The sequence below is a fragment of the Hevea brasiliensis genome, chromosome 18 (assembly GCF_030052815.1).
Source record: "Hevea brasiliensis isolate MT/VB/25A 57/8 chromosome 18, ASM3005281v1, whole genome shotgun sequence".
NCBI classification, from domain to species: domain Eukaryota; kingdom Viridiplantae; phylum Streptophyta; class Magnoliopsida; order Malpighiales; family Euphorbiaceae; genus Hevea; species Hevea brasiliensis.
This window is the reverse complement of record NC_079510.1, coordinates 44,706,780-44,719,808: the sequence shown is the minus strand read 5'-3', so window position 1 is coordinate 44,719,808 and position 13,029 is coordinate 44,706,780. Positions and strand designations below refer to the sequence as shown.

General features: G+C 30.8%; 1 protein-coding gene across 1 annotated transcript; it reads left to right on the top strand.

Annotated features, from left to right (window-relative positions):
• The first annotated feature begins 5,721 nt into the window (after window positions 1-5,721).
• LOC110642709 (uncharacterized) lies at window positions 5,722-6,364 on the top strand. Its single transcript, XM_021794840.2, has one exon. The coding sequence runs from the start codon at window positions 5,845-5,847 to the stop codon at window positions 6,109-6,111; it is 267 nt and encodes an 88-aa protein (XP_021650532.2). The 5' UTR covers window positions 5,722-5,844; the 3' UTR covers window positions 6,112-6,364.
• The last annotated feature ends 6,665 nt before the right edge of the window (window positions 6,365-13,029 follow it).

Sequence of the window (13,029 nt, the reverse complement as noted above, 5' to 3'; positions counted from 1 at the left end):
CCAAGCTAACTCAATTGATTTTGATTTAAAAAAAATTTATTGAATATATAATTGAATCGACTTGGTCAATCAGGTTACATTGGTTCATCGATTCAATTATCGAGTTGACCGGGTCACATCTGATCGCTTTTTCATTTAGTTCAATTACAAACCCAAATTGAATTAAAAGTTAATTCGGTGATTCAACCATCTAATTTGGTATGAATCTAGTAATTATGAAAAATATAATCATTCATCAATAAAAAAGAAACAAAGGAAAGAACTACAGGAATAAAGAAAATCATCCTCTTGGGCAGAACCTCAAATCTCTCTGATCCTTCTTCTATAATTGTCTGCAATTTTGGACAAGTTGAACACTTTTTACGAGATATGAGAAGGGATGGTGCAACCTCTCCCAATTCTTGCATGCTTCTCATCACCATCTTTCCTTTTATTGGATTTAGAAACAAAAATCAATGAAGAAGAGATTGAACTCAAATATATATGCTTAAGCCACTGCTTAGTTGATGCAAACATGGTTAGGTTCAGGCATTAGGGTTCATTTTATATAGTTGTGGAAGAATTAATTAATACACTAATTATGCATGACCCCAAAAATAGAATTTACCTTCTTTTTTTGGGAGCAAGTGCATGATTAATTGTTAACATTAGAAAATTTAATAACTAATTAGAAGTTAGAATGTAAAATAAATAACTATTAATAATATAAATCGGTTTTACAATGTATATTTGAAAGTATAAAAACGAATATATAGTCTCGAACGTTTTTTAAAGGCAAGTGGCAAAATTAGACACCAAATTAATATTTTCTAATTACAAAATCAACAGCTCAATCTAACTTCTTTTTGAGAGATGATAAAAATAGAACAAGGATTAAGCTTCTTTAGGTTTAATTTGAAATTGTAGTTAAGTTTTTTTTTTTTTAAAAAAAATTAGAATAACTCTGCCTTAACAACTAATTTTTTTTTTATTTAAAAAAAATAAATGTATAAATAAGTTAATCACACACCCGACAAAGAATATTTATTAAGAATATTAATTATACCTTTCATATTTATACAAAGACTTATGTTGGGGTTAAAGTTATAATTAATCAAATCATATATAATTAATCAAAGTAATAGATATCCATTTATCCTTATGTCTAAATATATGGCTCAGTCAGCGTTTGCAAACTTATTAATTAATTGTCACATAAAAATCTTGTAGCCTAATCCCATTGTATTGCAAATTTTTGCAATTCCAAAGCAATTCTTCGGAAATTGCAATCAAATTAAAAGTCTTACAACATCTTAAATCCTTTAAGCTAGTTTTAATATAAAGTTATCTCTAAATTTATGGGGTGTCGAATTTAAATATTAATTAAAATTAATTATATAAAAAAATTATGAAGAAAGAAGTCTTTTCCAAGCTTGAATGAGGCATACTCATGCACACGACGTCGCTATACTGTTTTCCTTCCCTAACTAAATTTTTTTTCCGTTTGTAAACAAGATTTTAAATGCAAAAAAGTTAAAATTTGTATTTCATTGTCTGGCAAGATTCTCAAATCTCTGTGAGCTTTTACCTTATACGGCACAGCAGGCTTCTACATCTATTCTGCTGAGCAGACATGCCTTTTAATTTGTAATTAAGGTTTTATTTGTTTTATAGAAAATATTTTTTAAAAAATATTTTTTATATTTTTTTTTATGTTTGAGGCACTTAAAAAAATGGATAGATAGAAAATATTTTTCTGATTAAAAAGAAAAATAAGTTTTTTTTTTTATTTTTTAAATTTTAATAATTTTACTAAAATATAAATACATTTATATATATATAAACATATCATTAATTTAACGTTTCAATTAAATAATATTTTTCATGTATAAGTTATTTTTTTTTAAATAAATAGAGACTTAATCTCTTATATTTTTCATTTTTCTTTATTCCCAATTTTATAAGAAATTCATTCGTCTACAGATTGAGAGGGCTGCTCCTCCTCATCCTTGTCCATTAGCTCAGGCCATCAATTGCACATGCAATCAATTCTTCTGGGCAAATATTGAAGAGAAATATTTGCATTGCTTTGTTTCACTTTGATATTGAAATGAAGCCCAAGGAAAATTTTTCAAGAATTATATATGGAGTAATTTTTATGACATGTATTCGGAGTTTATCTTATATTTTATTTTCATCTTTTAACTTCAATTTATTATTTAAAAGATTTTTAAATTTTAATTTTATTTCATAAAAATTCCTCCAATTTATTATAATAATTTTTTAAAGTAAAAAAAACAATAAAATTATATTTTTACATTTTTCAAGTTAAAAAAAAAAAATTATATTTTTACCTCTTTTCCTTTCACATTCCAAAAACATCGGTAATGGATGAGATTTTACCTTTCATTATAAAGTGCTGAAACTGCAATAGTAAATGTTACATTATAGTTTTGAGAGATTTTTTAATCTAAAAACCTACCATTACAAGTTAAAGGGATTTTTTTTGAAATAAAATTAAATTTTAGAAATTTTTTAATAATAAATTAAAATTAAGAGATAAAAGTGAAATAGAAAATAAAATTCAGGAAGCGCTATAAAAATTACCTATTATATATGTGATCATTAGGTTAGTTACATTGATTTTCATTCAACTACTACTCTTATTTTTGTCTATTATTCTAATGACATTAATATATTACCTTTAGAGATGACAAACTAAAGTTTGAATTTGAGTAATTTTGGCTTATGAGTCATTTTAGAACTCATTTTCTAAATGTATTTAAGTTGAGTTGTTTTGAATTGTGGGTTCATTCGTTTACTCTTTAGATCGATCGTTATGTGTAGGAATTTTTTAATCAATTTATGGGCTGTCTTTCAAGTTAAATGTTAATTTTCAAAAAGTAATTTTTGTTAATTTAATTTTTGAATAAATTTTTCTTTAATCAATTCAATTCAAATGAATTGACTCTGGTTAATTTAAGTCATTTAAATTTTATATAAATTATAATCACCTGAACAAATTCAATTTTAATTAACAGGTCAAGTCAAAATTATTTCACTCCACACCATCTCAACTTGACGAAATAATAATAATAATAATAATAATAATAATAATTACTATTATTATTATTATTATTATTATTATTATTATTATTATTTCAAATCGTTGTGAGGAAAGAGAAATGAAACAACTCACTATCTACACAACCTCGCTTGTAAGGCAAAGGCAGGGAAAATGCAAACATCTCCTTTAATTTTCCATGTTCAAAGCCTTCATGTGTATCCTGATGACCACAGTCTATGCCTTTATATGGGCTCCAGAACATGGAGGATAGATACAGGAGTGGCAAGCAACAACTTGTTCAAATTTCTTCGTCTTTCTATATACATATCGTAAGATTTCAGAGTAAAAAATGCAAGCTAAACAAAACAACAAAGTTTCATAAAAAGATTAGTCAAAACATGATCCAGAAAAGGTTACCCTTGTCCTGTCCATAAATCGTCAACGTCATGGTGCCTTTGCCTGCCATGCATATACTAATCAATCCTGTCATAGCTAGTGTTTTGAAGGTTATGTATATCATCTTCGATCGATCATCTTAATTATCATCAGAATTTGAAACTATAGCTAGATATTATATTATCTATTAAGCAAGAAAATCTAAAAACATCAAACGTTCAAGTATTTTTGCCATCATTTTTTTCAAGAAACCTAAAAAAATAAAAAACATGCAATCCCTTTAAAGGGTCCTTTTCCATATTAGCAGAAACATTGCTTTCTGTTCTTGCCGCCCGGCCCTATTGTCTGTCTTCTTTGCAATGCAACAACATCAGATAATACGAATATGAATATATATATATATATATAGAGAGAGAGAGAGAGAGAGAGAGAGAGAGAGAGAGAGCTCGTTGTATTTATGGGTGCCCCATGTGAAGAACTTTAAAGTCGAAAGAAGAAAAATTAAGAAAAAGTTCGAACTTTTAAGTGGTGGTCCTTAACTTAAGTGGCCTTGGCTGCTCATGGCACTACACCGTATATTACCATGGATAAGAGGGAAAAGAAATTTAAGGGTTGGTCTCCACCAAGACAAATTCAAATTATATGAACGAAGCGTAATAAGCGGATTGATCCACTGAGGCATCTCTATCACCCAGCTTACAAACTCATGCTATGGCTTCTATATGCATGTTTTTACTTTTGTAGGTCCTTCGAAAAACCCTCTCTTTAATTGAAGAATATGCGATTGCATATTATTTTGGTCTCGATTTGCATTCAGATTTTATTAAATTAGACTGTAAATTAGGCTGAGATAGCTTCACTTTGATCTCATAAATTAATATATAAAACTAATCAGATAAAACTCGATTGATTTCAATCCATAGTGAGCTATTTAGGGTTAGGCTAGAATCTTGGTTTGAGCTTTGTTTTTGTGGTCTAGGAAAAACTCTAACTTCTTCATTTTAAGTTACCAAACCACTTACTAGTTTCTCAATGTCAATGAAGTTGAAGACGAGATGCTCCAATATATGGTTTCCTTTTAAGAATTTTAGATTGTTCACTTAGTATGTTTCGTCTTAGAACAAGTGTATTTAAGATAGCCTAAATTACAGCTAAATATATATTTATATATATTGGGCGGCCTCAATTCGTTCATTAAAATTAAAGTATTGTGAAAGTTGATTATATTAATTATAATTTTAATATTATCATTAGTTTCCAGTTTTTATTTGAATGCTTCTATTTTTATTTTGTGCCGTGTAATAAAATGCATGTAGCGACTGATAGCTATGCACTTCAAATGAACAATTTTTGGTAAGCAAAAAGTGGTCTGAGCTTAGCATTTATTTTGCAAATTGCCAATTCTAAACACAGAAAAAGTTCATAGAAATTTCAGGCCCAACAACATTAATTAACAAAAGGAATCTCAGACTATTCCCATAATAAATTCTACTTTGACAAGTCAAAACGAAACACTCCTAGATGAAAATCTTTTGGGTGGTCTCTCAACTGACAAAGTTAATCAATCCAATACTTTGAAGGAAAAAAAAAATAGAGCAAAAATAATTTCAGCTCTTTCCAAGAACACATTCAACGTTAATTGAATAGAATTGATGAATCAAAGTACTAAGATATTTAATTTTATTCTTGATTTTTGTCAACATTTTAATGTTTTCTTTTTTTCCCTTAAGTTTTCTTTGCTTCCAAAACCAGTATCTAACTATTATCCATTTTCAAAAAAGCTATCATCCATTTTCAGAATTCCAATCCAGCCAGCCAAGTATGACCCCTTATTCCATGAAGAGGCAAGAAAGTTTATGAAGAAATTTCCGGTTAAGCATCACTGTTCAAATCAGGCCTCATATGAGAACCATGTCTCCCTCCCAAGCAAGTAACTACAAAGGATTCTCATTTTCTATCACAATAATCAACAGACAGATGGCAAGCAACCGGCTGCTGCTGCTTGAGCCAAGAAAAATGCAAAATTGGAAGCTATAAATCACAACAAAAACCTTATCTCTTGAGATGATTCATCTTCCATACAAGGTGTGACACATACTAGAGATAGGGACCCACTATGAGGTTACCTCCAGGAACTATCATAGAAGTGTCAAACCTCTGCAATTAATATCAAAAAGGGGTGGCGGCACTAACTGATAATACTAATTTCAACTAGCCCGTTTTGATTAGGACCAGTGAGTCGATTTAAGCCGAAACGTGTCCCTATAAATCTCACACACAGCTTAAGTTCATACCCATTCCAAACCAAGCTTTTTCCCTACAAACCGTGTTCTTCCTGGGTTCTTATCTTTCATATTTTTTTCTCTTTCTAAGCTCTTGAACCTACCAAGTACTTGAAAACAATGGCTAATTCACGCATTGCAAAGTTCATTATAGAGGTTGCACCTCCACAATACGTTACTGTCATAAGGCATAGAGCATCAAAGATGTTGGATACAATTAATGAAGAGGAGAGAGATGTTAGCCCAAGCAATTCTATTGCTGCTTCTCCTAGAACACCTACTTCTTCTGCTACCACTAGTGCTGCTACTGCTGCTGCAGCGGCCACTGCTGCCTCTAACTCCAAGTACTTTCCCAAAGGGGTTCAAAGATCTTATTTCTATTTTTGAAAACTAAAAACTATCCTTGTCTTTTTTATTCTCTCTTTGTTTTTGGCTCTTCAATTCTCTCCCTTTTATTGTTTTTCAGTTAAGGGAGTGGAGGGGGAATTTGGTTTTGGTGACTAAGAGTTGCTCATATTAAACAACAGAGCGACGGAAGGAGAGTCTACTGTAATTTCAATATTGTACATAGGAAATTTTCAGTAATAATCACAAAGCTAGTTGAATGATTTTAAATAATTTACTTTTCTGAGTTTTCAAATTGTCTCAATTAGTTAAGCTTTTAAAATTGCTTTAAGTATTTTCAATGACATCCACTTTTTCAGTATATGCATCCACTACCGCACCACCATCATCACCACTGCCACCAATAGTAAGCCACTTCCACCCCCTCACTACCAGAGCCAGTCCATTGCCGCTGCACCATGGCTGCCATCATATTGCCGCAACTTCTACAAGAACTATAACCACTGGCACTAATACCACCGCCAATACTTCAATTCCAACCACCACCCACGTACTGCACCATCATTCTCTCGTCTGCAACGACTGCCACAACTGTTCTTTTCATACTTTTAACAGTGTTATCAAGGCGAAAGGCAACATCAAAGCGAGAGGACTATGATATATATATATATATATATATATATTTATATATATATATATATAAATTCATATTTTTAAATAGTTGATAAGTAAAAAAAACATATTAAAAAGAAAAAAAAAATATTATTTACACTATCTATATCTAAAATAAGAGAAATTGAAAATAGTGCATACTTGTATTTCCAGCTTAAGTATAAGATATAAGTGAGAGAATGAGACTGTAAAATTAAAATATATAGCATAAGCAATAATACACATAATAATAAGAAATGTTAGAAAAAAAAATAGTTCATATCTGAATTTTTAACTTATGTATATGATAAAAGTGATGCTATAAAATTATACATAATAAATAAAAAATTAGCAACAAGTCATAAGTCACATAATAGAAAATGTAAATTATAGAAGTTCAGACTTTAATAAATAAAAAGAAGTTGTAAGTCATAATAAACAAAATGCAAGAAATACTTAAAAAACTTATAACTAAAACTACTCATCATCAAGATTTCCAAAACCATCTTCATTTTTAACAACGGTCATTAAAAATTCTTCCTCCTCTTCATCATCATCAACTTGCGAAGAGGATGCACCTCTCATTGCACGAGGCCTTTGAAATGATGGAGTTTCAACTGGTATTGATCTTGCAGCCGATCTCGATTCATAATGAGATTCAGAAACTCCCTAAAAGTGTGTTGGCGTAGCAACGCTCTATTGTATTTCACATATATCAAATTGTCCAAACGTTCTTCAAATAGCCGATTTCTTTTCTTATTATGAAGCTGTCATTTATTTTACAGTAACAAATAAGTTAAACTTCAAACTCAAAAGGCTCAAGATAAAATAACAAATTAAGAATATATATATATATATATATATATATATATATATATATATATATATATATATATATTACTTACATGCTCAAATACACTCCAATTTCTTTCGCAACCACTTGCACTACATGTGAGACTCAGAACCTTTACAGCAAACTTTTGTAGGTTTGGAGTTGAATAATCATATGTTTTTCACCAAGCAGCTATTAAAATATAAAACCAATGATTGTAAAATTCATAATATAAATTAATAAATGAACAAAATGAAAAATTAATAAGAATTTAAATTAATAACCTAGAGATTTGGTTGTTTTTCCTCTAATAGCAGAAGGAAAACCAAAGGTCCTAGTAGTGCCTTGTATCTGTCAATTTCATCAAGAATCATGTCAACTTTTGTTGAATTTTTTTCCATTTTATGAATGCATGAAAGCAATTATGTATTGACCTCTTCATCAGATTCAATTCTCATCTTATTTGGATAAAAAAATTCAAAATTCAAAAAGTATCCGGCAGCATGCAAAGGACGATACAATTGAAGTGACCATCTCGCATCAATAATCTCAAAAATGCTCTTGTATTTCTCTTCATTGCCATTGAGTGAGTTGACAATGGCTTCTTTAGCCCTACCCATGGCTTCATAAATATATCCCATAGCTGTTTTTTTTTTTATTATCAACAAGTCGAAGCACACGAACAAGAGGACCGAAAACCTTAAGAGCATAAACAACATGATTCTAGAAGGCAGGACTCAAGAGTCAAAACCGTCCTTTCATACTTTTTACCTTTTACCTCTTTAGCCCATTTACTAGTTGTCCAACTTTCCGAAGTAAATATTTTTCTAATGTTGGCTTTCTGAAGATGAATCATTCTCAGTGTAATAAAAGCAGTAGCAAATCTAGTTTGCCCTAGCCTTAGCAGTTCTACTCCATTAGTAAACTTCCGCAACATATTTAGAACTCCTGAAGAGCTATTTATGAAACCAGTAAGCTCAACAGCTTTGCGAAATGTTTCTTTGAAAACACGGATCTTAAAAATATCCTCCAACATCAAATCTATACAATGGGCTGCACATGGAGTCCAGTATAGATGAGGAAAATTTGCTTTCAATATTCTCCCTATCATAAACAAGTAGAAAAATTCATTCCATTAATAATAAAAATAAAATGATATTTTTTTTAGTAATAGAAAAAATTAAATAAAAGTTTTACCTGCTGCAACATTATTTGATGCATTATCTGTAAAAACTTGAACCACTTTTTCAGGATCAATTTCCATCAATTCTTTCTCAATCAAACTAGCCAACAATGTCGTTGTCTTTGATTCATCACTTGCATCAACTGATTTAATAAATACACTTCCCTTTGGACTATTAACCAAGAAATTAATCAAGGTTCTTCCTTTTCTATCTGTCCATCCATCACACATCAATGTACAACCATAATTTTTCCATTCTTCTTTATGAGACTTAAGAAGATCATTTATGATTTGCACTTCCTTATTAAGTAACTGAACTCTAACCTCATGAAACTTAAAGGTTTCATTTCTCTCCCATAATTTGCAATTGCTCAAATTATTTCCCCGAAACTATCATAATTCATAGCATTAAAAGTTATTCCTACATCATACATCCATCGTGCTATGGCAACACAAGTACGCTCTCTTAACTCCTTTTTAGCTGGACTATTTTCATCAATGATAGTTTGCCTTATATTTTTTCCCATTACAGCAGGTCTAGGGGAAAATAACAGTCAATAGGCCCTCTACTACTTTGTGGTGGTAAAACTTTTAGTTTTTTTGAAGCATTAGTACCTGTAACCTCCAGTACTTGCCTTCGTCTTTCACTACCAATTTCTTGCATCAACTCTTCCTCTTCCTCATTTTCTTCTAATCCCAGTACTTTAACATCATCAAATTCAGGTGGTCTTTCCATATTTATAATTGATTTTTGCTCTCTTTTTTTAGCAATAAATTCCTGCATTTGATTCCTTATATCTTCTGGACATTTTGGGTATCGAACTACATTTTTGTAACCTCCAGCAAGATGTTGCTTGATTCTATTAACTCCTCCTTTATAAAATTTCATACAGTACATGCATTGAAGATCATTGGTATTATTTTCACTAACTTAAATTACATGTGCTCATTTTGGGTCCGTTCTTCTACTACCAGCAGAAGATCCAGATGTATTTTTCTTATCACCCATTTATAATCTAACAACAAATTAACAAGAATAAAAAATAAATTAATTAACAATAAATTAACAATACCCAATATAAATTAAATAAGTAATTAACAAGAATGATAAGTAAAAAGTAAACAGTAAACTAATTAACAACAAATTAACAATACCCATATAAATTAAACAATTAATTAACAATAATAAAAAGTAAAAAAATCAAATTAACAATAAATTAATAATACCTATATAAAATAAATAATTAATTAACAAATAATGTCTAATTAACAAGGCAAAAAGTAAAACTAATCAAATTAACAAGAATAACAAATAAAAATTAAACTAATTACCAACAAATCAACAATACCCATGTTAATTAATCAACTAATTAAACAAGAATACAAAGTAAAATAATCAATTTAGCAATACCCATATAATTTAAATAATTAATTAACAAGAATAAAAATTAAATAATTAAATTAACAATAAATAAATAAATAATTAATAATAACTAATTAATAATAAGGAGGAGAGGGGAAAAAAAAAGAAAAAATAAAAAGGGACTGTTGAAAGAAGAAGGAGAGGAGAGGGAAAAAAAAAATAGTGCCTATACGCAGCAGGAAAGAAGAATAAGTGGAGAGGGAGAAAGCAAAGAAGAAAAAGACGTGAGAGAGAGATCGGAGAGAGGAAAGAAGAAGAATACGTGAGAGAGAGAGAGGAAAGAAGAAAAAGAAGAAGAAGAAGAAGAAGAAGAAGAAGAAGAAGAAGAAGAAGAAAAGAGAGAGAGAGAGAGAGAGAGAGAGAGAGAGAGAGAAGGCGTACCTGTTCTATCTCTGTCGCGAGGAAGAAGACCCTGCGATATGTCCCTGTCATCGTGAGGTCGAGGAAGAGAGCTGCTCCTGCTGTCTTCATGAGGAAGTGGTGTGGCTCTTTTGTTGGCATAAGGTAAGTGGTAGGTTTATTGGTTTTTTCATTTAAAAAAAAAAAAAAACTTACTGTTACTTTGATGAGGCGTCGCCTCTCACCTCGCCGACCTGAGGCGTCGCCTCCCCAAAGCCCAACCAGGCATTCCAGTCAAGGCGACAGAGGGGCGCCTTGCCTCGCCTGGGCGCTTCCCTCGCCTTTGATAACACTGACTTTCAAGGATTTAAGCTCCATTTGTTTGGCAAAACATTTGGTTGTAGAATACATTTTGAAAAATAAATCTATTATATTATCTTCTTTATCACGTGTGGGCAATAGATTATAATTGCAATGCATTTTTGGCCTTCATGATAAAGAAGCAAACAGGGGTGTCTAGTTTTTCAAAGTCAGCTACTCAAGTCTTCATAACTACTCAAACAATGTTCAACTGACAAATTGATCTATTTTTGGGGTGTGTTTTCAATATTTGCGTCACTTTTTTCTGTACACCCTTGGTCTTGGGCAGTTCTACAATTTTCCTAAATGGATTATGTGCTAAAATATTCATAAAATGGCATAACTTCCACAAGAAGACAGGCGGATTTCTTGTGTTTATGCACAAATCTAGAATCTCCCTAGATGGAGTGGATCATTATTTTCTGATCATGAGAACAGACTGAAGTACAATGAATTGTACAATTGAATCTGGTAAAAATGAATTTTCTATCAAACTATAAGTTTTTAGATGTTTTAATTTTCTGGACACTTATTAATTACTTAAAACTAACCTGTATACACCCAAAGATCATCTCTGACATAAAGTAGGCTGCTTGATTGATAAAGTTATTCCTTGGTTGATTTTTTTTGTCCTCTCCTCTGTCTGTCCTAGTAGATTTGAAACTAATTTTGTGCTTCCTGAATGTTTCTGATTCAACTGTCTCTTTCAGTTTCTCCAGTGCTGACATACAAGGAAGGAATGAAAGGTTCAGAGTTCTTGGTACATGAAATGAAATTTTAACTTACAACTAAGAAAATCTTTAAATGACTTCCTAATCCACATGAACCGACTTTCTCATTATAGAGATCTTTTTCAACATACATAACATTATAAACTCTTCCTTCTTGGACATAACCTTAAATGTGGGTGGGAATCACAGAAGATAGATAGAAACCAACAGCCATATCATCATCATTACTTTTTGCATATTTGATATTCAGAATCAAAGCCATCAAACCAATTAGAAGTAGCTCGATCGGTACACCTACATTTATTTAAAGGTGGGGCTTGTTTTCAATGCCCAGGCTCATGCCCAAAGGAACCAAAAGAATATGAGCAATCAGGAAAAGTACACCAAATCTTCTGGAGCAAAAAAAGTTTGGAAATACCAAAATTCAAATATAATCGAGTCAGTTGGATAGATAAACAAATCCAAAGTAGATATTCAACAATGCACTTGCATCTAACCCAAAAACCAAAGATAGTATTTATCAATGCATTTATGAGTTTATCCATAGGAACAAAATCCAGGAAATCACTAGACACATAAATAGAGCGAAGAGACTCAACAGAACAGGAAGGGACAGAGTAAACAGGACATGAATCACTGTCCACCTTCTGTAACAGATTCTGGAATCGCTTTACCTTTTACGAGTAAAATTGTTACAGATTAAATGATGACTAATATATGGATCATTTTCAATACTGAACTTTATTTGTCCATTCTTTCTATTGAGAATTATAGACCCGGGAATGTGAATGTCAACCTAGCAGGCTACACGTTAAACTAGGCTTGAGATTGAGCTCCCGCCATCAGAATGGCCTAAGTCCTTTTGATTTGGTTTGGTTTCTCACACTTATATACCATTTAATTTTCTTATACACTATCAATGTGATACTTGTTCCCACAAGTGATATTCTAAAACTTTCTTTTGATGTATGCTTTTGTTTGCAAATATAGATTAATTAAGGAAATTGTGCAGGAACCCAGCTAGGTATATAAAACCACCTTGCATATAAAACGAACTAACCAAATTTAATCATATAAATTCAGTACAAACACAAAATACATTTAAAGTTGATAAGTGCATAATTTATTAATTTTACTCCCATTACATTTAGTATTTTTAGTGTGTTTTTTTATGTTTAATTCAGTTCGTTAAAATATATTTATCATTTAGACATATTTTTAGATAGTTGTGGAATAATTATGTTAAATGGAGAAATTTTTAGCATTTGACCTTTGCTGTATTTTTTAGGTGTTTCTAAAGTTGTGGGTCTCTAAATTGATTGCTGTTTAATCCATTGAAAAGATAAGATAGAGCACTTCAAATGATAAAGAGGGACCAAAGCCCAAATCAGTCTCCAAAGTTGACAAAATGAGCTATGGATCTATTGCAAAAGCCCAGACT